Below are 25,641 nucleotides of genomic sequence, written 5' to 3' on the forward strand. Positions count from 1 at the left end.
CCATATCGGACTGGTTGAACAAACCCTAAATATTATTCCTATAAATGTGTCTTTAAGTTTATTCTTCAAAAGCGGTACAAAGCACTCGCTCCGATACCGGGAATCGAACCCGGGCCTTCTGGGTGAAAGCCAGATATCCTAGCCACTAGACCATATCGGACTGGTTGGAAGAACCCTAAATATTATTCCTATAAATGTGTCTTTAAATTCATTCTTCAAAAGCGGTACAAAAGCACTCGCTCCGATACCGGGAATCGAACCCGGGCCTTCTGGGTGAAAGCCAGATATCCTTAGCACTAGACCATATCGGACTTGCTTAACCAACTCTTAATTCTGTTCATAAACCTATATCCTTAAGTTTATTCTTGAAATGCGGTACAAAAGCACTCGCTCCGACACCGGGAATCGAACCCGGGCCTTCTGGGTGAAAGCCAGATATCCTAGCCTCTAGACCATATCGGACTGGTTGGAACAACCCTAAATATTATTCCTATAAATGTGTCTTAAAATTCATTCTTCAAAAGCGGTACAAAAGCACTCGCTCCGATACCGGGAATCGAACCCGGGCCTTCTGGGTGAAAGCCAGATATCCCAGCCAATAGACCATATCGGACTTGCTAAGTCTTAATTCTATTCATAAACCTATATCCTTGAGTCTATTCTTCAAAAGCGGTACAAATCACTCGCTACGATACAGGGAATCGAACCCGTGCTTTTGGGTGAGAGCAGGGTATCCTAGCCACTAGACCATATCGTACTTGCTCAACCAAGTCTTAATTCTATTCTTGAAAAGCTGTACAAAAGCACTCACCCCGATACCAGGTATAGAACCCGGGCCTTCTGGGTGAAAGCCAGATATCCTAGCCACTAGACCATATCGGAATGGTTGGAACAACCCTAAATATTATTCCAATAAATGTGTCTTTAAATTCATTCTTCAAAAGCGGTACAAAGCACTCGCTCCGATACCGGGAATCGAACCCGGGCCTTCTGGGTGAAAGCCAGATATCCTAGCCACTAGACCATATCTGACTAGTTGGAACATTCCTAGATATTATTCCTATAAATGTTTCTTTAAGTTCATTCTTCAAAAGCGGTACAAAAGCACTCGGTCCGATACTGGGAATCGAACCCGGGTATTATGGGTGAAAGCCACGTATCCTAGCCACAAGACCATATCGGACTTGCTTAACCAAGACTTAATTCTATTAATAAACCTATATCCTTAAGTTTATTCTTGAAATGCGGTACAAAAGCACTCGCTCCGATACCGGGAATCGAACCCGGGCCTTCTGGGTGAGAGCCAGATATCCTAGCCACTAGACCATATCGGACTTGCTAAGTCTTTATTCTATTCATAAACCTATATCCTTAAGTCTATTCTTCAAAAGCGGTACAAATCACTCGCTACGATACCGGGAATCGAACCCGTGCTTTTGGGTAAGAGCAGGGTATCCTAGCCACTAGACCATATCGGACTGGTTGGAACAACCCTAAATATTATTCCTATAAATGTGTCTTTAAGTTTATTCTTCAAAAGCTGTGCAAAGCACAGCCTCCGATACCGGGTATCGAACCCGGGCCTTCTGGGTGAAACCAGATATCCTAGCCACTAGACCATATCGGACTGGTTGGAACAACCCTAAATATTATTCCTATAAATGTGTCTTTAAGTTTATTCTTTAAAACTTGTGCAATCGCACTGTCTCCGATACCGGGAATCGAACCCGTGCTTTTGCGTGAGAGCAAGGTATCCAAGCCACTAGACTATATCGGACTGGTTGGACAAACCCTAAATATTTTTCCTATAAATATGTCTTTAAGTCTATTCTTCAAAAGCGGTACAAAGCACTCGCTCCGATACCGGGAATCGAACCCGGGCCTTCTGGGTGAAAGCCAGATATCCTAGCCACTAGACCATATCGGACTGGTTGGAACAACCCTAAATATTATTCCTATAAATGTGTCTTTAAATCCATTCTTCAAAAGCGGTACAAAAGCACTCGCTCCGATACCGGGAATCGAACCCGGGCCTTCTGGGTGAAAGCCAGATATCCTAGCCACTAGACCATATCGGACTGGTTGGAACAACCCTAAATATTATTCCAACAAATGTGTCTTTAAATTCATTCTTCAAAAGCGGTACAAAGCACTCGCTCCGATACCGGGAATCGAACCCGGGCCTTCTGGGTGAAAGCCAGATATCCTAGCCACTAGACCATATCTGACTGGTTGGAACATCCCTAGATATTATTCCTATAAATGTGTCTTTAAGTTCATTCTTCAAAAGCGGTACAAAAGCACTCGGTCCGATACTGGGAATCGAACCCGGGTATTATGGGTGAAAGCCACGTATCCTAGCCACAAGACCATATCGGACTTGCTTAACCAAGACTTAATTCTATTCATAAACCTATATCCTTAAGTCTATTCTTGAAAAGCGGTACAAAAGCACTCGCTTCGATACCGGGAATCGTACTCTCGCCTTCTGGGTGAGAGCCAGATATCCTAGCCACTAGACCATATCGGACTGGTTGAACAAACCCTAAATATTATTCCTATAAATGTGTCTTTAAGTTTATTCTTCAAAAGCGGTACAAAGCACCAGGGGCGGACTGGCGGCGTTTTCGTGAAGTGGGCATTGAAGGGTCGCGGCCCCTAAAATTTCATATCTTAGCGGCCCCCAATTTCCCAAAAGGACCAAAACCGTTCTCCAGCCACGTTTTACTTTTACATTATGAGGTGAATTAACCATAAAATCCTGTAATCCGGCTAAAACATTTGTGACTAATTAACAATTTAAATGTGACTAATTATCAATTTAAATGTGACTAATTATCAATTTAAATGTGACTCATTATCAATTTAAATGTGACTAGTTATCAATTTAAATGTGACTAATTATCAATTTAAATGTGACTAATTTTCAATTTAAATGTGACTAATTATCAATTTAAATGTGACTAATTATCAATTTAAATGTGACTAATTATCAATTTAAATGTGACTAATTATCAATTAAAATGTGACTAATTATCAATTTAAATGTGACTAATTAACAATTTAAATGTGACTAATTAACAATTTAAATGTGACTAATTAACAATTTAAATGTGACTAATTAACAATTTAAATGTGACTAATTAACAATTTGAATGTGACTAATTAACAATTTAAATGTGACTAAATAACATTTAAATGTGACTAATTAGCAATTTAAATTGACAGTAAGTAATTAAAAAACATTTCAGTAGTAGCAAATTTTAATTTTCACACTGTTTTTATTAAAAGCATTTTATGTTAAAATACTTCTCATTAGTTGGGAAGAATTTACAACATACTGATGTATATCGCTAAATAGTACGTTGTTAAGTAGTTCTCTTTCAACCAAAATCAATATCAAAGCTTGAAGATTTTCTTGTCCAAGGGACGATCTCAGTCTGTTTTTTATAATTTTCAATTTTGAAAATGCTCTTTCGCAGCTAACTTGGCTAAATCAGTGAGCACAAAAATAGAGGAGAGCCGGAGAGACCAAATTCTCCGTCAGCCCCCCTTTCAAAAACGTTACCAGTGCCACTGGCTCTCTAGGAGCGTGGCGCACATGCGCAATCGGCGCAAGCGAGAGAAAAAAAAATCAGAGAAGTTTGTTTACGTTATTACGGCCGAGGCTTAAGTTTTTCGGCGATACTCCGATACTCGTGCCGCTTGCGTGCCAATTCCCCCTCTCTCTTTCTCTCTAACCGTATTTTCGGGTATACCCTTTTTGAATTTCCCTCTCAAAGGATCACGTGTGCGCGAGGTAGGTGCGCGTGAGAACCATGGTGCCCGGCCGTTATAAAGTACCTTCCCCCTTCTAACTTTGACTCTCCTTTGGATTGTGCTAAATGACAATGTTATTAAATATTCGTAAGCCAGATATAGGTTAGTGTAACCTGCGGAATGTAGATTAAATTTATGAAGAAGCTGAAAGCAAGAACTCATGATCTTCATCCGCATTAACTAGGAACAATTCTTGGTCAGGAGATTTTATAGGCACTGGTCCAAAACTCAATTTTCTCTGTTAAGGATCAGAAGCTGCAGTTTGTAAACCTTCTACATTCTTAGCCCTAGCTTTTTCTGCGCCTCCCTTATATACTCTTTTCTATGGCTTTTTGATTTTTCAGGGCTCGACATTTCGATAAGTTTGGAAAATTTAAAAGTACAAAATAACGCTATTACGCTAACCACTAAATGTCTGCATTATTATGGCTTTGAAAACGAAAACCGAAAGTAAAAATATTTTTGCTTCTCAACTCAGTGACTCATGTCACGTGCACTAGCCACTTTCTTCCCCCTTCCCCATAAAGCCTTTCATAATGTTTTGAAACTTTTCTCTCTGTGGCTATATTGGCGTGGGCCGTGGGACGGTGGGAACCAATTTTTTACGATTGTAAATTTGTAAAGAGCGGTCATAAAGCCTAGGCTGCTAATATCATATAGAAAGAAATACAAGTCCAATGGCTTGCATTGCCTTGCAAGTTCATAACCTTCTTCTTGAGGCTTCTTCTCCCAATTTCCTACCTTTTTGTTTTCAAACTGTTTTTGAATTGATTCAAAATAAAAATTACCAAACAATTAGTCCTAAGACATTTAGATCAATGCCACGGCCAGTCGGCGTGGCCGACCGACCGGCCCCCAAACCCTTATTTTTCCTCCGGCCCCGTGGGATATTGCCCACCAGCCCCCGTGGCCAGTCCGCCCCTGCAAAGCACTCGCTCCGATACCGGGAATCGAACCCGGGCCTTCTGGGTGAAAGCCAGATATCCTAGCCACTAGACCATATCGGACTGGTTGGAAGAACCCTAAATATTATTCCTATAAATGTGTCTTTAAATTCATTCTTCAAAAGCGGTACAAAAGCACTCGCTCCGATACCGGGAATCGAACCCGGGCCTTCTGGGTGAAAGCCAGATATCCTTAGCACTAGACCATATCGGACTTGCTTAACCAACTCTTAATTCAATTCATAAACCTATATCCTTAAGTTTACTCTTGAAATGCGGTACAAAAGTACTCGCTCCGATACCGGGAATCGAACCCGGGCCTTCTGGGTGAGAGCCAGATATCCTAGCCACTAGACCATATCGGACTTGCTTAACCAACTCTTAATTCTATTCATAACCTACATCCTTAAGTCTATTCTTGAAATGCGGTACAAAAGCACTCGCTCCGATACCGGGAATCGAACCCGGGACTTCTGGGTGAGAGCCATATATCCTAGCCACTAGACCATATCGGACTTGCATAACCAACTCTTAATTCTGTTCATAAACCTATATCCTTAAGTTTATTCTTGAAATGCGGTACAAAAGCACTCGCTCCGCTACCGGGAATCGAACCCGGGCCTTCTGGGTGAAAGCCAGATATCCTAGCCACTAGACCATATCTGACTGCTTGGAACATCCCTAGATATTATTCCTATAAATGTGTCTTTAAGTTCATTCTTCAAAAGCGGTACAAAAGCACTCGGTCCGATACTGGGAATCGAACCCGGGTATTATGGGTGAGAGCCAGATATCCTAGCCACTAGACCATATCGGACTTGCTAAGTCTTAATTCTATTCATAAACCTATATCCTTGAGTCTATTCTTCAAAAGCGGTACAAATCACTCGCTACGATACCGGGAATTGAACCCGTGCTTTTGGGTGAGGGCAGGGTATCCAAGCCTTTAGACCATATCGTACTTGCTCAACCAAGTCTTAATTCTATTCTTGAAAAGCTGTACAAAAGCACTCACCCCGATACCGGGTATCGAACCCGGGCCTTCTGGGTGAAAGCCAGATATCCTTAGCACTAGACCATATCGGACTTGCTTAACCAACTCTTAATTCAATTCATAAACCTATATCCTTAAGTTTCTTCTTGAAATGCGGTACAAAAGCACTCGCTCCGATACCGGGAATCGAACCCGGGCCTTCTGGGTGAGAGCCAGATATCCTAGCCACTAGACCATATCGGACTTGCTTAACCAACTCTTAATTCTATTCATAACCTACATCCTTAAGTCTATTCTTGAAATGCGGTACAAAAGCACTCGCTCCGATACCGGGAATCGAACCCGGGACTTCTGGGTGAGAGCCAGATATCCTAGCCACTAGACCATATCGGACTTGCATAACCAATTCTTAATTCTGTTCATAAACCTATATCCTTAAGTTTATTCTTGAAATGCGGTACAAAAGCACTCGCTCCAATACCGGGAATCGAACCCGGGCCTTCTGGGTGAAAGCCAGATATCCTAGCCACTAGACCATATCTGACTGGTTGGAACATCCCTAGATATTATTCCTATAAATGTGTCTTTAAGTTCATTCTTCAAAAGCGGTACAAAAGCACTCGGTCCGATACTGGGAATCGAACCCGGGTATTATGGGTGAGAGCCAGATATCCTAGCCACTAGACCATATCGGACTTGCTAAGTCTTAATTCTATTCATAAACCTATATCCTTGAGTCTATTCTTCAAAAGCGGTACAAATCACTCGCTACGATACCGGGAATTGAACCCGTGCTTTTGGGTGAGAGCAGGGTATCCAAGCCACTAGACCATATCGTACTTGCTCAACCAAGTCTTAATTCTATTCTTGAAAAGCTGTACAAAAGCACTCACCCCGATACCGGGTATCGAACCCGGGCCTTCTGGGTGAAAGCCAGATATCCTTAGCACTATACCATATCGGACTTGCTTAACCAACTCTTAATTCAATTCATAAACCTATATCCTTAAGTTTATTCTTGAAATGCGGTACAAAAGCACTAGTAGTGATAGCTATACAAATACGCATGAATCCAAGATGGCCGCCACCCCAAGATGGCCGCCCTCTCCTCATCCACCAAACTTGCAAACAAAGATTAAGCTAAACTCCTACCTGATCAACCCTACCTTTCAGCATGCTATGACTCTTTAGAGGGGTTTTACCCATTTTTCCCCCAAAACAAGCTGTAGTTCTTTTAATAAACCAGTCTAGTTATTTTGTAAGATTCTTGTTTGAATTTCCCGCCATAAACCTTTAAAGTATGTCTGAGAAACAAAGACAAATATATAAATAAAGATTTTTTAATAACAAATACCAAATAATATATACAATAAAATAGAGAATAACAAGAATATAAATAGAGAATAACAAGAATATAAATATAAACAAAAATTAAATTAAAACCAGAAATATTTACCGCTACTTTTACCGCTAATGTCTTTAAATCGAAATTTTGAAGGTAGTTGTTTTTATCTCTGGCGTAAAAAGCATCTTGCTCAAAGTGACATTTTGATTTTCAAAACTTGATATTTTAGTCGAAATCTTAACTGAAAGCCGCTCTTTAAATCGTAATTAGCGCCGCGTTTTATTAACAATTTCACGACATCAACGTGGCATTCACTCTAGCGGGGCGTCGGCCACTAGCTTTTTTCAGGCACTCTGGTGGTACATGCCTCCATTGATTCATGAAGATCTTGGGCCTTTCGGCTCCGAATCCTATCCACGTTGATCGAGCGAACAGCTGTTAAGTTTGAGAAGGACATTGAAGTCAAGGCCTCACTGAAGAGAACGTGCTCCATTTGGTGCAGGGTACGCAGAACCTTATGCGGTGGCAGGGCTTGTCGGGTTGTACGGGCCGATAAAATTCTTCGTTGACCCTTTACCTCCCGAAGGAAGTTACATCCGAGCCACTGCGATGCTTGGCCTTCTTGTTCTGGTCTGGTTGTTTGAGCCAGAACTTCTCCTTCATTGCAGCGTCAGCCCGACATTGCGAATGAAATCGAACCACAACCAAAAGGCTTTGCTCATGCATTCTGATGGCTGAGGCGACTTCACACAAATTTTACGCAACTTTCAAGAGACCAATGAAAAACACGTAAAATTAAGTCTTGCCGCGGAAGAAGTAGCGGGACTTAACTTAAACTCGATTTTCCTTCATTGCAATAGTCCGTTGTATGGACGCATATCACACTGCAATGAAGGTCGATTCATGAACCTCCTCAACATCATCCGTGACCAAATTCTCCGGATTTCTCACGTAAATTTCTTGCATTTGGTCACGAACTATGGCCGACGTTGAGTGGTGGGACGCGAAAAAAATGCGACTTCACACAAATTTACGCAGCTTTTCGGGACATTGTCCCGAAAAGCTACGTAAATCTAGCCTATGAATCGAAATTGGTCCCTTTTCAGGCAATGCCCGAGAAGAGACAGTTGGTATAATCGAAATTGGTCCCTTTTCCGTTGGAAAATTGAGTTTGGTCTTTACTCACCCAACAAAAGCGGCACGAGTTAAAGCAAGACATCTTTAGTTGGACTTTTAAGAGCATAGCTGAGCAACTGATAACTTTCTTCATGAAACACGGAGCTTATATACTAAATGACCGAGAGCAGATTTAATATTAAACAATTTCTCTAGATAAAAAATTTATTTTTTTTAAGGACCACACCCTGAAACATACTATTAAAGCCGCGTGTCTTATATAATAACCGCTTAAAAACAGGTTGAAACCGGCTCGAACTAGTCAGGGCGTTGTCTTTTTTATCGGAATCGGGTAAGGTCAATTACCTAGCTACGTAGATTTTTCAAGGGTAACGACTTTTAAAAGTTTAAGAATTTGTAAAGTTTTTTGATGAAGATAAATGGCGTGTATTTTAAGATCGTCCATAGCTCAGTGGTTAAAGGCAGGGTCTACTAATGTAATACCCAAAAAGGTGGCGAGTTCAAATCCCGGCCAGTCTACCGAGCTATGGACGATCTTTTTATGTATAAAATAAGGTTTGTTTAAGAAGTTGGGGTTAGTTGATAAACAGGCGTTAGTCATGAATGACGACTTTTTTTTAACTTTAGCGTCTAATACGTGTTTAGATATATACCCAAACAATACCCAATCAAGTTTTAAAAATTATTTGCATCAACCTCTTAACTTGAGTAGCGATTATGAAGTTGGGTTGGCAGAAATCATATTTCCAAATCATTGGGTGAATATAAGCGAAGAGTTTAACAAGTTTGAAATTCAGGTTGTAAGTGACCCAAACCATGGCAACTATGCAGCTGTTCGAGAGCCTGTTGAATATCAAAAAATAGAGATACCTGTCAATCGTTATACCAAGACCAAAGAGTACGAACTGCCCCAAAATTTTGTCGAGCTGTTAAATGATGATGTAAACAGTCATCCGTATTTAAAAGGCAAATTATCTTTTAAATTAGTGAATAAATATAAAGACGGGGCCCTGGGAAAACAGTTAGATACAAACTTTCCCGTTTACCTGCAAGTTTTAGGAGAGGAAAACATACGGTTCAAAATACCAGCTGATTCCCCCTTGACCACGCTATTTGAATTTAAAGAGAATAATTACGAGGATGTTCCATATATATCCAAATATCCTGTATCAAAGCATGCTAAAAATATAAGTTTAAATTACACTAATAATTACGTGGAAATCGAAATTGATAATGTTGGAGATAGTTTTAAAAAAAAATTTGATTACAAGTACATTCCTAAAGCCGCCATTAAACGTAAAACAAGCCACGAGGTTCCGTCGATAAGAAAAAAGCCCCAGCCAGAATATAGACCTGTACCGCCATCTATACCTATTTTACCGCGAACTACGCCTTTTCTTCCGATACCTATTGCTACGACTGAACCCGTAGTACTTGTACAACCACAGCCAGCTAAAATAACCCCTCCACCCAAAATAACTTTTCCAAAACAAAACCCCCCTAAACCTGACTTACCGAAACCCTACTATCCAAAGCCCAAACCACCTAAGCCTGAGTTACCAAAGCCAAAGCCAAAGCCAAAACCGCAGCCACCCAAGCCTGAACTACCGAAGCTTCCAGCTCCGGATCCCCCCAAAATACCAGCTCCGGATCCCCCCAAAATACCAGCTCCGGATCCCCCCAAAATACCAGCTCCGGATCCCCCCAAAATACCAGCTCCGGATCCCCCCAAAATACCAGCTCCGGATCCCCCCAAAATACCAGCTCCGGATCCCCCCAAAATACCAGCTCCGGATCCCCCCAAAATACCAGCTCCGGATCCCCCCAAAATACCAGCTCCGGATCCCCCCAAAATACCAGCTCCGGATCCCCCCAAAATACCAGCTCCGGATCCCCCCAAAATACCAGCTCCGGACCCCCCCAAAATACCAGCTCCGGATCCCCCCAAAATACCAGCTCCGGACCCCCCCAAAATACCAGCTCCGGATCCCCCCAAAATACCAGCTCCGGATCCCCCCAAAATACCAGCTCCGGATCCCCCCAAAATTCCAGCTCCGGACCCATATAAGCCTGATCTATCAAAACAAGAGGCCCCGAAACCCTCTACCTTCGAGCCACTGACGCCGACCCCCTCGCCAACGGAGGTTGAGGAAATATATATATTTCCAGACCCCTCAAAACCCGACTTACCGAACCCCGACCTACCGAACCCCGACCTACCGAACCCCGACCTATCGAAACCCGACCTATCCAAGCCTGATCTATCAAAATATCCAGACTCTACAACATCCTCTACTTTTGAGCTACCCATATTACCGACCCCCTCCCCACCAGCGATTGATGAAAAACCCTTGTTTCCGCAGCCGGTTGATCCGCCAAAGAAAAAACCCGAGCCAACTATTTCTGAAAAGCCTAAGCAAATTAACCCCGAAGATTATGATAACTATAAGATATTGTTCTTACCGCAAACTTTTAGAGCCAGTAAAACGCCAGAGAAAAACGCCGAAGGGCTTTATCGAGCCGTAACGCGTACTTTAGAAAAATTAGTATTTAAAAAAATTGAAGTAACATATCACATTATAGATAATCGGGGTGATGCTATCATGTATAATTTTAAAACACCGGAATGGGTGGAAATTAAATTTTCTCCCCAACTAGCTAAATTGCTCGATCTTGACCCAAATAAATACTACACAGGACGCAATCAATCTGGTCCTTTGAGGATGACGGTACAAGAATATACCATAAACGAAAACAATGCATATCTAGAATATCGAGTTAATAGAACCATAAAGCGCTATACCCCTTGGGAAGAACCCTGGCTTTATTTCTTTTTTAAAATGTCAGGCGAGTTTAGATCGACAGATGATTATAAGATTTACGAAGATATTGCCGAAAACCTCCAAATAACGGCGCGCAATTTTGACCCTTTAAGATTGCAACAGGCCGAATTTAGCGTTATTAAACAAGGAGCGGAGCATTATTTTAGAGTCCATTGTCCGGCAAAAATTGAAATGCTCTTGCCAAAAGAATTGCGTGATATATTAAATTTAGAAGCTGAATACGTTGGTGGAACGTTTTTATCCACTAAACCTTTAGAGCGTAATTTTACGCATTTCAAAACAACTAATGACACATTTATCAATTATCGCGTTCATGACTCGCTAATGTATGTATTTACTAGGACTAATTTTACAAAAATTAAAATACCCGCGGGCGAATATACCTGCGATTTGACGGCGACCGGGGCCGTAATTCCCTTCTCTTTACACTTAAAAATTATAAATCAGTTATTGGGTGTTCAAGAATATATGCCTCGCCAGTATTTTAAAATGTACATTCTCAAAACGGAAACGGAAAATAGATACTATGTTCGTCTCGAAATAGAGCCAGGTGTTCGCGTGTCGGTAGCTGGACCAATGGCCAAGTTATTTAACATTCCCGAAGAGGGGGAATTTTTTAAACACAGTCACTCGGGAGTAGCTTTGGTAAATCCCCGATTAAGATCAATGACATTGACAGATAATAATAATTTTTGGACTAGCGAATACGATGTGGATAGATTTCCAGAAGATCCCGACTATGCTGACCAACCGTATTTACCCGGGTCTCAAGCCAGACGAGTTGATAATTTCGCGTGCGAGATACCTCCCGGGGTTTATTATCATATTAGCGATGTTTTAAGTGCTATGAGCGAAGCCATGTCGCCGATGCATAGAAAAAGTCTAAAATTCACGCAGAATGTAGACGGAACCGTGACGGTTTCAAAACTGAACGATACGGTCTCAATTTTGTTTCCCAAAACAACACCCGGGAGGGGGCTGGGGAGACTGCTAGGCTTTAGTGCCAATCAATTAGATCGGTATCTTAATAACGAGACTTCGGATTACCCCGCGGATATCATGAGAGGCGTCGATGCCATGTTTGTTTATACCAATATTATCCGTCAACAAGTAGTGGGTGGTGGTCAAGCCCCCTTGCTACGTTTTATAAAAATGCCGGCTTTTTCGCTGCTAGACGAAGAGAACCAGGAAATATTTAATAATATCGACTTCTATCCAATTTCAACTAGCGATATACAAGAAATTGAAATTGAATTGAAATCCGATTACGGGGAAAATATCCCGTTTAATTTGGGCAAAGTATATATTAAACTGTTTTTTAGGCGTAGACGTCAATAGACCTTGAGCGATGGTACCCAATAGATATACGCTGTATTTCCAAAGAGGATCGTCCCTTCCGGCTTTACACGCAAACGTTTTCCAATCGGGTGGTCGTTTTAGTGTTGGCGGCATCTTTAATTCTTTATTGCGCAAAATTACGCCCTTTATTAGGCCGGCCATTAGTACTTTAGCGTCCGAAGCTGTTGGGTTAACGAGTAGAGTAATTAGCGATGCCCAAAACCCCGGAATATCACCTCGAGAATCAATTAAACGAAATGTCAAACAATCAATAAATTCCCTACTACATAAAGGCGTGGACCGGTTCGTCAACACTCAAAGCGGGACGGGCCGAAAACGAAAGAGGACTGCTAAAACAAGCCGGAGCAAACGTGTTAAGCAACGCACTAAACGCGATTTTCTAGACTAATCATGTCGACCTACGAAAGTGTTCTTTCCGACTTTGAAGTATTTGAAAAGCCAGTGGTGAATAATAATATTGTGGGGACTAAAACGACTGCTCATTATCCCATTGCTCCCCTAACTAATGCTAAATATGTAGAATTTATCATTCCTCCCTCTAACAATTATCATGATTTGACTAAAACTCTTTTGAGATTAAAATTTCGCGTTTTGCACGAGGACGGCACGGTCGTTCCAGATGCGGAAAAGAAAGTCTCGGTGACAAATTTAATAATTGCCTCGCTATTTTGTCAAGTAGAATTATTTCTTAATGGCGTCGCTGTCCAGCAACCTAATAATATGTACCCATATATGGCCTATTTTAAAATACTTTTAAATTATGGACAAACGGCGGCCAATTCCTGGTTAACTTCTATGTTATATTATTTGGATACCATTATCGAACCGGCGACGGCTTTAGATAACGCCAATATTAACAAAGAAGATAATGGTATTGGTCGTCGCGCTAAACGCGTGGCCCAATCAAAGACGTGCGATGTAATTGGCGAATTATTTTTGGATATGTTCAAAACGCCCAAATTCTTACTAGATAATATCGAGGTGCGAATTAGACTTCATCGAAGCTCCACGGATTTCGCTATTATTCACAATGAGCAGGGCAAAAAGTATAAGATTGATTTAACGGAATGCACCTTGTTTACGCGCGAAATTGAGGTTAATCCCGAACTGCAACTAGCTCACGCCCAGATGTTAAACTCGGGAATAAACGCTCGCTACGAAGTAAACTCTATTGTTATGAAAAATTTCTTAATAACCACCGGAACGCAAGATTTTATTAGGGACAGCTTGTTTACGGGGCAATTACCCTCGCGAACTGTCGTGGCTTTCGTTACTAATAAAAAATTTGTAGGGGAAGCAACTTCCAACCCCCTGGATCTCCAACACTTCAAACTCGATTTCATGCAATTCTCTTTAAATTCGCAAAATTATCCCGATATCCCCTTTACGCCCAATTTTGACGACGACCAGTACGTTAGATGTTACAATTCTTTATTCGAGGGTCTCGAGATATTAGGTCTTGACCGAGGAAATATTATTTCTTACGATTTATATAAGAAGGGCTTTTTTGTCGTTGTTTTTGATTTGAGTAGAGAGCATCTCGCTTCGTTAGGTCTAAATTCCATGCCCCAGACTGGTAACTTGCGATTATCGTTAAGATTTAGCTCTCCGCTAACCGAAAACGTCACGTGCATTGTCATGGCCGAATTTCCAAACAACCAATTAATAATATCTAAAAACAGAGAAATTATTTATAATCACCCCAACGTATAAAAGACTAAAACTTTATAAATACAATATCAGTCGCGAGCCAAGATGCACCAAGTACACACCGTCACGCCAAAGCTCGATATTTGCGTCATTGAATCTATTGAACCTAAAATATTAATTCAAAGATCGGATACGCGTACAAAAACTATATTAAAACCTAACGCCTGGTACGCTTTGTTTCGGTTTCAAAATGAACTCACGTCCTTTTTTGACGGAAAAATACCTCGCTATCATATTTGGTTGCCCGTCAAAGAGCGCATCAAGCTGGAATGCTTCGTCAACTCGAAAGATGAACGTCTAATCGATCTTCGATACTATGAACGAGGCAGCGGCAGTCGTTATTTCCTCAACTTTAGCACCAGCGAAGGATTTAGCCTGAACAAAACAGGATGGCAGACGTTGATCGACTTAAAGCCGTTGATTGACGAGGATCTCAAGGCTAAAGGGATAGCTGTCTGTCGCATGCGCGAATTAATTTTAAACGAGCTCACTACCACCTTGTTTGACGTCACTTCCACTTGCGCCAACGTCGAGTGTCGAAAACAAATATGCCACTCTCAAAGCTGCTCGGAATTTGACACAAATTTCAGCGATCGAGTCGAGCGTAATTTGCACGAAGCGCTGCCTCAACTGGATCGTGAGAAAATTTTGCATCAATTTGAGACCGAACACGGATGGATCGAGGACCAAGAGGATATTTACGCTTATTTTGTCAACAGTTTTGCCGATTTAAAGAATGCCTTGATTTATGGCTATTAAGATAAATGTATTGATATAGCGTATTTGTTTAACTGATATTGTTTTTATAAAATACCTTTGCGTGTATTAAATAAAGTTGTTTATTGGGAAACCATTTAGTCGTTATTTATACTTGTCAAGACATGGATGCTAAAATTAGAAAAATTTATTACGACATGGCTAATCCGGCCGCCTATGGGTCGCTAGCCAGATTACAAAAGGCCTTACCGGACGTGCCAAAAGCAAAATTAATCGCCTTTCTCGAGAAACAACCTGCCTACACGAAACATCGATTTCGACGTTTCCGATTCAAAACTAACCAAGTGTACGCCTCAACTATCGATGACGTTTTTCAAGCTGATTTGTTGGATCTACCGAAATTAAAACGTTTTAATAAAAATGTTCGCTATGTTTTGTGCGTCATTGACGTCTTAAGCCGCTACGGATGGACAGTACCTCTTAGAAACAAAACATCTGGCGAGGTTATCGAGGCTTTTAAAAAAATATTTCGAGAGAGGATCCCTTTAAAAATATACACGGACTACGGTGGGGAATTTAGTTCGCGCAACTTTGCCTCCTTCTTGAAACAAAACAATGTGCAAATACATTTTGCCCGGAGTCAGCATAAGGCCAGTCTCGCGGAACGCTTTATTAGGACAATTAAGGAACAAATTGCCCGGGTTATTACGGCCACAGGGAATAAAAATTACGTTAAATATTTACCTTTAATTACTAAAGCTTATAATGAACGGGTTCATTCAACTACTGGAATTGCACCGGTTCATGTTAATATAGATAACGAATCAATCATTTGGAATAAACTGTACGGGAAATCAAACGGCATTACTCGATACGCACCGAGGCTTAAAGTTGGCGACTACGTGCGTCTCTCTATAGCTAGTAGAGTATTTAGAAAAACCAGCTCGGGAGGCACGTTTACTGACGAAATATTTCGCGTTGTTGACGTCATACCCAGGTCACCACCCGTCTATCGCGTAGCAGATTTAAAGGGGGAGCAAATTCTGGGTGTTTTCTACGGCGCCGAATTACAAAAAGTCTCGTTACCTGAGACTAAATTATGAACACTTCGCAAATAAACGCTCTTTTAACTTGCGACAAAAGAACGCGACCCTACTATTTAGGATGCTTCCCAGTAAACAGACTCCCAGAACGGCAAAAAAGGTCCAAATTTTGCTTTATATTCAATAATGAAGCAGCTGGAGAGGCTGGAGAACATTGGATAGCGTGCTTTTCTAACAATGACACGGTGGAAATGTTTTGCACTTACGGAAATTCGCCGCGATACTATAAAGTTAATTTAAAACGATACGGGAAACGAGTTGTTTACAATAAACAACAAATTCAACATCCATTTTTTCAACTGTGCGGTCTGCATTGTAGTCTGTACCTAGCACTCCGCTGTGGGGGCGTAGCTAGAAAGACGATATTAGACGCCATCTATGACCAGAATCTTAAACTTAACGACTATGTCGCCTTATTATATTTATCTTTACATTTAAAAAAACATGTACACAGATATTGTTCGCAATAAAACAATTTTTTATTTGTCTAAATATTACATTTTTTTATTAATCAATATCGCGCCATTTATTATGCCTCTTTCTCCTCTCGTTAGATGGAACCAGCGGTCCTAAGTTTTGGAGTTCGTCTTTCTTCTTCCGAGGTTTTTTCTTTTTTTTCTTGTTTTTCTGTTTAGCGGAGGCCGTCTCAAACAAGTTTTCCAAGTCCGTTAAATTGTTACCGTTTTCCTCCGCTAAATTCTCTTGTTCATCGACAATTTCCTCTTGTAAATCGTCGTCACGATTTGCATAACCGACAGCTCCTTCTTTTAGCTCTCTTTTTGGCGTGAAAAATGTGTTTTGCAAATGATTTGCAAGAACTTCGGCTTGCCGTTTCACCATATCTCCAACATAGGTCGGCCCAAATTGTTGGTAAAAATCTTCTGGTGTTGGTGTCCCCGCAGCCGTTTCGCTTTTGAAAACCTTTTGCCGAGGCTCGGCTCGTTTAGGCGTAGTAAAAGAACTGCCCGAAGCGCTTGTTGTCGGTGATGACGTGGCATAGCTCGGCCATGACAATTGTTTTTTTCGCGGGGGCATTTTAGGGGTGACCGGTAATGGCGGCGTGGGGACATTAGACATTGCCTGTGTTACGACCTCAAATTTAGGTAAAGGAATTTGTTTCTCAATACTTAAATATTTCTTAAAAGCGTCTAAATATTTATATAATTTATCGTAGGCATTCAATGGCGATTTTAAAATATCCTCAATCTCTCGGTCCAAAGCAGAGTGCTCTTGGGCAGCTGTTGAAGTTACTGCGCTAGCGGGCACAAGAACCATTTGTTTCATAGTTTAGCAGCTATGGCTTGGACAATCGAAGGCAAGATTGCGGCAAGCAACGTCGTAAGAAAACCACCTGATTGCTGCAGCAACAGCTTTTTTTTGCTTTTCTGCGACAAGGTACTTGATCCGAGTTGTCTAATAATTTTCTTGTACTTTGCTAGCTTTTTCTTGCGGTCTTTACTCAAATAAATACCCCCGCCCTTTAAATTCTTACAAATTGTCTGAATGCTCTTTAATTGAGGCGCGCTACTATTGTTTAAGAGGGTTCGCCGTTGTTTACAGCTAGTTTGACGCAAACTCTGTAAATAAGGGACAAATTTGGCAAACTTGGTCGAGGGACGCGCTACGACGAGCCGGGAGCGTTTTGCTGATCGACGTTTAACGCGTGGGGCCATTATTCAAATGACAATTAAATTTAATCGACATAGACATACATAGGTGATTCGTGAGGTAGAACTCGCGACCTTAATCGTAAATTTTCCGGAGTTTCTTGTTTTAAATCAATTAACAAATAGCTATAGGGTTCTCTAGTGGCTAGTCTGTACGCCTCCGTAATACGCTTCGGGTTATCTGGACTTATTTGTTGCGCCAAATATCTAATAGAGGCGACATCTCGAGGATTTTTCATTATTATAAAATAGGAAGAGTTTTGAGAAATTATCCGCGATTGGCTACCCTTGGGAAACAGTTGTTGAGTAATAATAATAACCGTATACCCTAAATGATGCGATGTCACGCATACTAAATCGGCAATATGAGCTTGTTTAAATAATTGGCTAGCTAAGTCGTCTAGTATCAAGTAGGAGTCGCGATTCATTTCCCAAAAGTCCGGATCCGCCGTTGGCAAGCCTTGAATAAATTGAATTCCCGGAATCAATTGTTTCAATTTTTCATAGTTTGGCTGCCAGGCGGCGTAGCAATAAATAACCTTTTTATGCGGTGGGTCAAACATAAGCTGATGATTTTGCAATAAGTTACTTAAAAGAAAACTCTTCCCCGCTTGCGTTGGCCCCACGATTAGAAACTGGGCGGGTGTTTGGAACTTTAAAGAATGCGAGACTGACTCGGTTGGATTCATCTTGATTAATAAACATTTTTATTTTAATTGACAGTTTATATATATATAATCAAAAATACAATTAACCCAAAACCCAAAGACCCTTAATAAACACAAATTAAAAAATATTTAAACAATATAAACGAAACCCTTTTACCCAAAAAAAAAAAATCCCCTATGAAGTAATTGTTTTTTTAAAAAGTTTCTCTTCTAATTCCAGACAACGCTGGCGGAAGCGTTGAACGTTGAGGAGGTTAAAGTTGACGCGAGACTCGGAGGGTAGTTGGTACACACGCACTACAGAAGAAAACACGACGGATTTATGCGCACGCGCACTTTTTCGGTTCCCGACCGCTCTTTGTTGGTGGCTGGGCATGTTTGGATTAGAGGCTCGCAAACATCCTCGCCCTCGCTGGTCGGGAAGTCGGGAAACCCCTGACGCAGTGGTTTGTTGTTGCACGGTTTTTTGGAAACCATCGGACACGATGGGCTGTGTTTCCGATGTTCCCTCGATGGATGGTCCGTGCAACGCCACTGGTACAGGGCAATGCCGCAAAAGGCGCAGCGCGTCGTCTGTGTTTCTACATCTGCAAGATAGAAACCGTCTTTGGCCAGGGCTTCGATAGGAACGCAAGATTCCCACAAGCCCTCAAAAGTATGTCTTCGCCTAGCCTCGTAATTCATGCGAAAGAGATGTTGAAGCGGGTGTTGCCTCTTTGAAACCGTAGGGTCGACTGGTTGTCAAATCGGCGTTCAACAATCTCTTATTCGAGGTTTGGCGAAATCTTTTGGTAATTTTAACGGCCTCTAGCTGCAGCTTGTATTTATCCCGTTTAAAATTAAAAGGGACATTGACTGTAACTTCCTTTTCCGGGTTCATCGCTACACTTTCAAAGGTTTCAAAGTCAAGTTTTTCAAGATTTTCTCGATTTAACGTCAACCCTTTAATTTTCTTGACTTCTTTTCCTTTGCTAGTGCGAAACGAGTAACTTTTGGCACCGGTACTACAAAAGGAAGTTATATAATCACCGCCGAGTTCGTCCGCCCAGCAACCAATATGATTGCCAGTTGGAATGTCAAACTTTCCCGGTAGATGGCGGTAGATTATCGAGTCGGTGTCACAATACAAAGCTGCGCGGTCTAATTGAAGCAGCATCTTGTTCAATTCGAGTCGCCCGTAACAAGAAACGAAGCTCCCCACAATGGCCGACCCCAGTTTGTAGTCTAGAATGTAATCGCTTTTGGCTTTGTACGATAAGAGAGCGATCGACTCCGTAACTGGCCGTAAGTCGACTAATTCCAGAGTGTAATCGCTCGCGTATCGTATCAATTCGTAATAATTGTTGATAAAGATGCTGCGAATCTTTCCCGTATTCAGAGCCATGCGACCCCAAAGAGAATTTAAATTAATTTTAGCGATATTACGCAGAGAAGGATTTGATTGAATATCCGCCACGGTCAGAGAAAGCTTTTCATTCTTGTTTATATCGGCGATATACGCCTCTTTTTGCAGAGGCGTTTGCGCGTGAGCGGGAAATCCGGAATTCTTCACTTTTAGGGCGATAAAATCAGTCATGTACTGGGCAAAGAAATATTCCGTTTTTGGATAATGGTACACTTCGAATATATCGAGGAGCTTATAACCATGTTCCATAGCGGCATAGACTTCGACCGTTGGCCAGACTGATTCGAAAGCCCTTTCGTTGACAGTGTGATCGCAGATTTCCGCTCGCAATTCTAGGCACGTGCGACAGAGGGCGTAGGCTAATTTACCACCGCTGCGGAAGGGAATTAAGGGGATGTGGAGATCTTGAGGGGGCAGCAGACGACAACTCATAACGCCAAAATACCACCCTGGCGATTTGTCAAAATCTCTGTTATAGATTATGGGGTGGCCGCTAGGGTACGGACAATCGCGACAAACTTTTGGGTACAAAGAAATAATATCCTTGTAGAAAATTTTCTCCTCACCTTGCACGTGGCAGTTAAGAACAAAATTTTCCGTTCGTCCCCCATAGAGAGCGCTACGGGCTGATATTTGAGGTCGAAAAGTTAAACTTTTGCAGAAAGCCTTTGCTTCGGCGTTTTCTTTTAAAAGCTTAGCAAATTGACACTCAAAAATCGAGGTATATTCATACCCGACCATCTTCTCTTTAATAAACAGCTCTCTATCTAGCGTTCGCTCGTACAGAAATCTGTTGCTGGCTTTGAGTTGGGTATTGTAGGCATTGAGTTTTTGGCATGGACAACCGTGAAAGTAGCAACCGTGGAAATCGTAGATTTTGGGCGGAGTTTCGCTATAGCCGTCGACTAAATAGCGCCCCACCCGATACTCGCCCCCATAGCTTAAAGCCGTTCGCAATTTTATATTTTCAGTTTTCTCCACCCAAGCGAGATATTTTAAGCTAATTTGACTGTGATTAAATTTTGCGTTATAGCCGTTAGAAGGAACAATACCCATGCTGTAAGGTTTATAGTAATTGTTAAGATAAATAGTGGTTAGAGCACCCGCCAAAGTAATATTTTTTAAGCAGAAAGGGTCTAATTTGGTTAGATCTACGTAAATTTTTCTAAAAGCTTCGACGCCTTGTCTTAGGACTTTGACGTCTTGAATGCAATATTTAATAAGCTCCTCTTTGATGTTGTAAATAGATCCTTCCATTGACGCGTACCAAGTTTGAAAATCTCGATAATCATTGGCTTTCATTTGAGCTACGTTAAAGTACGAAGCTTCAGGGATGACGCCAATGTAATTACGATTTTCTTCGGTATGAAAATCAAATGGAAAGAATCCTTTCGCCACATCGCCGAGGCTAAACATGCTAGTGAAATTACGCAGAGGTTGACTAATGTAATTAAAGCTATCGAGGAATCTAATTTGCGGTCCCTCGAGATGAATCATTAAAATTTTACTACCGTCAAAAATAACGGTAGGGGTGACGTGTCTATGGACTAAAGCGTTAAGAATTAAGAAGTTATCAAAAGCTTTCGCGTAATGAGCTACGACTTGAGTGTTAGTAAAGCGCGGTTGGTACGTTTTACGTTTCTGTCCAGTCAAAACTACCTGCTCTACGCTAAATAAATAATTTAAAAATTGCTCGACGCAATTGGCGCCGTAAAAAATTTTGGTTTCAAAGCCGGCTTCAGTCTCTACGTCGCAAACTAGTAAAATGGGGACGTGGATATTATTTCTAAGAATAGTCTCAATGTCGTAATAAATAAACCGCGAGGCTTTCATTTTGGTTTCCAAAGGCATAACAAAATGTTCACCTGGCGGATGAACTATTTTACACTGAGAGCATTTGGGATTGCAGTCGTGATCGTCACCCATCAGTCGCCCACATTCTAAACATCGTTTTTGGCTCGCGCAGGTGCCATTAAGTAAATGAGTTTCGTAGCAGGGGCCCGGGAAAAAGTAGCGGTGGCATTCGTCGCAACGTTTTAGAATATCGTCGTCGTTGGTTAAATGAAAAGCTTCTCCTTGACACCGAAAGCATATATAGGGTTTTGTATCCTCGGGGCATTTATGCTCTTTTAACAATTCGTATTTGTAAAAAGATTTTAAGCATAAATCGCAAGAGATACAACCCCCCATCATGCCGTGCCAAGTTTTCGCGGGGTGGATATGGTCGCCAATTTTTAATAAATAGATAAATTTAGGAGCTTGGGGGCCTTTGAAAAATATGGTAAAATTATTCGCAGCATCAACGATTACGATTCGATAATGGGGAGCTAAATAATTTTGAAATTTTTGAATATCTTCTAGAGTAACGAAACCTTCGGGAACTCCGGCTTTCCTGTGCAAGATTTTTGCAATATTACCTTGAAGGTCGCTATTGCGTCTCAGTTTGTCAAAATTGTTCCGGTTAAATGGTTGACCTTGCTTTTTTTGTCGATAAAAATTGCGATCGGCCAGCTCTTTACCCAAAACTAAACTCCGAGCAAAACAAAGGTTATCATTATTCTCCATAAAAATAAATTGGTTATTTTGTTTAACGAAATAATCCAAATTAACCAAAGTTCTATTTTTTATGGACTTATAATAAACTCCTATATTCGCGTCGAGGTTTAAAAAAATAATGTCAAACTGAAAATCTTCCCCATTAAAGACAAAGTCCCGACTAGATTGCGTTACTCTATAGATGGTTCGCATGATTCGCTTACTGGTGAATTTGTCAATTTTTATAAATTTAATATTAACAGGGGTCGTCAATCCGGGGGAGCTTAAAACAAATCGAACCCGATTATACCCGGTATTCTCGGTTACTAATTTACGTATAACTTCGTCGAGAATTTTTCGAAAAATTCGAAAAAAATCTCGCGTTGGAATGTCATTCAAATTTTTAAAAGCTATACGCAAATCGATTTGTTTACAATGCCACTTGCGACTCGTTTTGTCAATCTGCCGCTCAATTGTGTAGTACCGGTTTACCTGTGCGTGTTCCTCTCCGCCACTACCCTCCGAGTCACTCCCGCTGCTGCCGCTGCTCGAACTCATTTTTTGAATCTCTATCAGAAATAAAAAAAAATTGGAACAAAATTTTTGGTTTGTAAATTTATTGTTAATAAGATACTTACTTTGCTTGGCGGCTGCTGAGCGGCTTCTGCGTCGTTCTTCACGTCGTCCACCAAGCGATGGAAAGCGTTTAGAAGTTTGACGGCGTCTTTGTTTTTAGCGTCAACGACTCTTTTTAGCCGCTTATGTCTACACTCCCACAGTTTGTCCGCCTGGGCGTCTTTTATGTCTTTAAATTTGTAGACACTTATGTCTACAAAATAGTCCCCTTTTCGCGGGGGGATTTTAGTTTCGAAATATTGCCCGTCGCTTCTCAAGCGATAGGACCCCTCAACCCCGTTGACGCCGACAACGTGTTTCTGCAACACGTCCTGGACAAACTCCTCGTCGTCAGAATCGAGGAGGATCTCAACGGGGTCGGGTTTTACAAATTGACTCAGCGTTCGTTGACCGCTGCTGGATCCTTGTCGATTATTAGGAGAAGACGGTGGAGATTCAAACATAGATTGAGACTCTTGATACTTGTTCATGGCTGGATCGATTGTGAAAACCCTATGCCCATGCTCAAGCTTTTATACCCAAAATCTCAGGGCCATTTTTTTTTTTAAATACAGGCCCAGACATGGTTTTTTTATTAAGAGTTTAAAAAATATAATTATGTCTGATACGCTATTTTTAATTTGACCTAAAAAACATTTTTTTACTGTGGAGTTGGTACTAAAGATTATAGAAGACATTAGGATATCTATCTATATAAAAAATAACCTCTCTAGTTTAATATTAATATACATTTATTTAAATTTAAATCATGTTAAAAAACAATTTCCGTCCCTCCCAAAGTAATTAGTTTTAACCTTCACTAATAAATTGTTTTTCTTATATAAAGCGATCTTGTGAGAATTATTCAAATTATTCGAAACACGCCTAAACAAGCTTTTGCATACGAATAATATTTGTCCCCTTAGGCATTTATCAAAGTAACTTCTTTTTAACCTTCGCTAAAGGGTTTTTTTTTTTATATAACACGATCTCGTTTGAATTATTTAAAACACACCTAGACAACTTTTTTGCATACGAAAAAAAAACTTAGACCTCGGAGAGATTTTGTAATTTTATGCCTATATATCTAATTAACTTTTTGGCTATTTATTGAATTTTAAGAATCTTGAAAGTATTGCCTAGACACTATTAGATTTGACCTCGCTAATTTTGTATATAAGCCCCAGGTTTCAAAATGAAAGTTATCAGTTGTTTAACTTCTGTTTCTGAAACACCAGTCCCAAAAACTTTAAGATGTCTTTCTCTACCGCTCCTCGTTTGCCCTGCCTGCCCGTGATTAAAATCCATCCGGCAGCGCTTACTCCCCGTCGTGCCACCCCCCAGTCGGCCGGACTGGACTTATATTGTCCAGTGGATACCGTAATCGACCCTCACGGTATCAAAATCGTGTCGACTGGGTTAGGCGTGATGCTGCCCGAGAACAGCTACGGCCGCCTTGTTGGCCGTAGCAGCTTAACAGCCCAAGGGCTGTTTGTCGCCGAGGGGACGATAGGTATGTTTATTAGTTATTTTATAGTGCTTAAAAGTATAATAATTCTTAACAATAATAGACGCCGACTATCGGGGACCCATAAAAGTCGTCATAGCCAACGTCGGGGACACCGCCTACAATATTCGGCGGGGCAATAGGCTTGCCCAATTGATAGTGACCCCGGTTATATTGCTAAGACCGGTGGAAACGGCGGTAAATATTTTCAAGTTTTTAATTTAGGTTTCAGCACGTAACACATTTTTATGTTGTTTCTAGACTTTGACCCCGACGTCACGCGGCAGTGGGGGGTTTGGGTCGACCGGTGTTTAATCTTTTTAAATGGTGGTGGGTTTTTCATATAAATATTTGTTATTGTATATATTATATTGTTTGTTATTAAAAAATCTTTATTTCTATATTTGTTATTCTTGTCAGACTTATAATTATAGGCTTATTTTCTAACTCCACCTTAATTAACCTATCCAATGATATTATCTCTTTACTTACGCTCCGCCTAATGTGACAAATAGGATCCAATTAAAACTGCCTCTTACCTCTCTAGTTTGTTACATATAGCACGTACTAGCAATTTAAATATCATTTGTTATCATAGCCCTCGCAATATGTTGTGCCTCATTTTCTTTTTTGTTTACGGGTTAATAGTCAACGTTTTGTTAACTCTTTACGAAATTGAACGGCGAAGCAGAAAACAATTAGAAAATAAGCCCAAACGTCCCTCCGCCGATTGCACTTCCGAGTCAAATAACGATACAGGGTCAACGTGAAAAATGAACTCTTTAAAACATGTTTGTTTATCCTTGTTGGTTGTTGATTATTTTGTAATATATATTCTGTATTTATTTATCACCCATATCTGTACATCTTATAAAAAGTAAATATTTGATGTCTTAAAATCTGTGTTTTTATTAACTTTAGGCTTACAGAGAAAAAAGGGTAACACCCAATGTTAGCAAGCCAGGGATGACGTCAAGGTTGACTATAGTTTTAGTTTTAGTTTAAGTTAAGAAGATGATGTCATGGGAGGGATGAAACTAACAGCTCGGGCTAGTCTAGACTTGTCTGAAAAGTTTGGTTTGAGTCTGGTGGATGGGGAGAGGGCGGCCATCTTGGGGTGGCGGCCATCTTGGATTCATGCGTATTTGTATAGCTATCACTACTAGCACTCGCTCCGATACCGGGAATCGAACCCGGGCCTTCTGGGTGAGAGCCAGATATCCTAGCCACTAGACCATATCGGACTTGCTTAACCAACTCTTAATTCTATTCA

General features: G+C 40.9%; 2 protein-coding genes, 1 long non-coding RNA gene and 15 other non-coding genes across 18 annotated transcripts; 1 reads left to right on the forward strand and 17 right to left on the reverse strand.

Moving 5' to 3' along the window:
• Positions 1-88: 88 nt before the first annotated feature.
• TRNAE-UUC (transfer RNA glutamic acid (anticodon UUC)) lies at positions 89-160 on the reverse strand. Its single transcript has one exon. It is a non-coding gene; the product is annotated as a tRNA-Glu (tRNA).
• Positions 161-239: 79 nt separating this feature from the next.
• TRNAE-UUC (transfer RNA glutamic acid (anticodon UUC)) lies at positions 240-311 on the reverse strand. The gene has a single exon. It is a non-coding gene; the product is annotated as a tRNA-Glu (tRNA).
• A 79-nt stretch (positions 312-390) lies between these two features.
• On the reverse strand, positions 391-462 carry TRNAE-UUC (transfer RNA glutamic acid (anticodon UUC)). The gene has a single exon. It is a non-coding gene; the product is annotated as a tRNA-Glu (tRNA).
• Positions 463-960: 498 nt separating this feature from the next.
• Positions 961-1,032, reverse strand: TRNAE-UUC (transfer RNA glutamic acid (anticodon UUC)). The gene has a single exon. It is a non-coding gene; the product is annotated as a tRNA-Glu (tRNA).
• A 230-nt stretch (positions 1,033-1,262) lies between these two features.
• Positions 1,263-1,334, reverse strand: TRNAE-CUC (transfer RNA glutamic acid (anticodon CUC)). Its single transcript has one exon. It is a non-coding gene; the product is annotated as a tRNA-Glu (tRNA).
• Positions 1,335-1,855: 521 nt separating this feature from the next.
• TRNAE-UUC (transfer RNA glutamic acid (anticodon UUC)) lies at positions 1,856-1,927 on the reverse strand. Its single transcript has one exon. It is a non-coding gene; the product is annotated as a tRNA-Glu (tRNA).
• Positions 1,928-2,006: 79 nt separating this feature from the next.
• TRNAE-UUC (transfer RNA glutamic acid (anticodon UUC)) lies at positions 2,007-2,078 on the reverse strand. Its single transcript has one exon. It is a non-coding gene; the product is annotated as a tRNA-Glu (tRNA).
• A 78-nt stretch (positions 2,079-2,156) lies between these two features.
• Positions 2,157-2,228, reverse strand: TRNAE-UUC (transfer RNA glutamic acid (anticodon UUC)). The gene has a single exon. It is a non-coding gene; the product is annotated as a tRNA-Glu (tRNA).
• A 2,526-nt stretch (positions 2,229-4,754) lies between these two features.
• TRNAE-UUC (transfer RNA glutamic acid (anticodon UUC)) lies at positions 4,755-4,826 on the reverse strand. The gene has a single exon. It is a non-coding gene; the product is annotated as a tRNA-Glu (tRNA).
• A 79-nt stretch (positions 4,827-4,905) lies between these two features.
• Positions 4,906-4,977, reverse strand: TRNAE-UUC (transfer RNA glutamic acid (anticodon UUC)). Its single transcript has one exon. It is a non-coding gene; the product is annotated as a tRNA-Glu (tRNA).
• A 79-nt stretch (positions 4,978-5,056) lies between these two features.
• TRNAE-CUC (transfer RNA glutamic acid (anticodon CUC)) lies at positions 5,057-5,128 on the reverse strand. Its single transcript has one exon. It is a non-coding gene; the product is annotated as a tRNA-Glu (tRNA).
• A 78-nt stretch (positions 5,129-5,206) lies between these two features.
• Positions 5,207-5,278, reverse strand: TRNAE-CUC (transfer RNA glutamic acid (anticodon CUC)). The gene has a single exon. It is a non-coding gene; the product is annotated as a tRNA-Glu (tRNA).
• A 650-nt stretch (positions 5,279-5,928) lies between these two features.
• On the reverse strand, positions 5,929-6,000 carry TRNAE-CUC (transfer RNA glutamic acid (anticodon CUC)). Its single transcript has one exon. It is a non-coding gene; the product is annotated as a tRNA-Glu (tRNA).
• A 78-nt stretch (positions 6,001-6,078) lies between these two features.
• On the reverse strand, positions 6,079-6,150 carry TRNAE-CUC (transfer RNA glutamic acid (anticodon CUC)). Its single transcript has one exon. It is a non-coding gene; the product is annotated as a tRNA-Glu (tRNA).
• A 931-nt stretch (positions 6,151-7,081) lies between these two features.
• Positions 7,082-9,941, reverse strand: LOC149647860 (uncharacterized). The gene is made up of 3 exons (XR_016371681.1): positions 9,442-9,941; positions 8,289-9,348; positions 7,082-7,866 (listed from the first exon to the last, which is right to left on the reverse strand). It is a non-coding gene; the product is annotated as an uncharacterized LOC149647860 (long non-coding RNA).
• Positions 9,942-18,322: 8,381 nt separating this feature from the next.
• On the reverse strand, positions 18,323-23,398 carry LOC149647861 (uncharacterized). The gene is made up of 3 exons (XM_089849475.1): positions 22,885-23,398; positions 22,739-22,815; positions 18,323-18,893 (listed from the first exon to the last, which is right to left on the reverse strand). The coding sequence occupies exons 1-2, from the start codon at positions 23,350-23,352 to the stop codon at positions 22,801-22,803; spliced, it is 483 nt and encodes a 160-aa protein (XP_089705601.1). The 5' UTR covers positions 23,353-23,398; the 3' UTR covers positions 18,323-18,893; positions 22,739-22,800.
• Positions 23,399-23,432: 34 nt separating this feature from the next.
• On the forward strand, positions 23,433-25,267 carry LOC149647862 (uncharacterized). Its single transcript, XM_089849478.1, has 3 exons — positions 23,433-24,374; positions 24,433-24,566; positions 24,630-25,267. The coding sequence occupies exons 1-3, from the start codon at positions 24,116-24,118 to the stop codon at positions 24,681-24,683; spliced, it is 447 nt and encodes a 148-aa protein (XP_089705604.1). The 5' UTR covers positions 23,433-24,115; the 3' UTR covers positions 24,684-25,267.
• A 273-nt stretch (positions 25,268-25,540) lies between these two features.
• Positions 25,541-25,612, reverse strand: TRNAE-CUC (transfer RNA glutamic acid (anticodon CUC)). The gene has a single exon. It is a non-coding gene; the product is annotated as a tRNA-Glu (tRNA).
• Positions 25,613-25,641: the final 29 nt, after the last annotated feature.

The sequence above is a fragment of the Phalangium opilio genome, unplaced genomic scaffold, assembly GCF_054372755.1.
Source record: "Phalangium opilio isolate 3A_F unplaced genomic scaffold, DU_Popi_V2 ptg000088l_1, whole genome shotgun sequence".
Classification (NCBI taxonomy): domain Eukaryota; kingdom Metazoa; phylum Arthropoda; class Arachnida; order Opiliones; family Phalangiidae; genus Phalangium; species Phalangium opilio.

Bases quoted from the DNA above. Each gene is read 5' to 3' on its own strand.
- LOC149647861 (XM_089849475.1), bottom strand. From the start codon at position 23,352: ATGAACAAGTATCAAGAGTCTCAATCTATGTTTGAATCTCCACCGTCT.
- LOC149647862 (XM_089849478.1), top strand. From the start codon at position 24,116: ATGTCTTTCTCTACCGCTCCTCGTTTGCCCTGCCTGCCCGTGATTAAA. The intron at 24,375-24,432 runs GTATGTTTATTA...TAACAATAATAG, and splicing joins TGTCGCCGAGGGGACGATAG to ACGCCGACTATCGGGGACCC. The intron at 24,567-24,629 runs GTAAATATTTTC...TGTTGTTTCTAG, and splicing joins TAAGACCGGTGGAAACGGCG to ACTTTGACCCCGACGTCACG.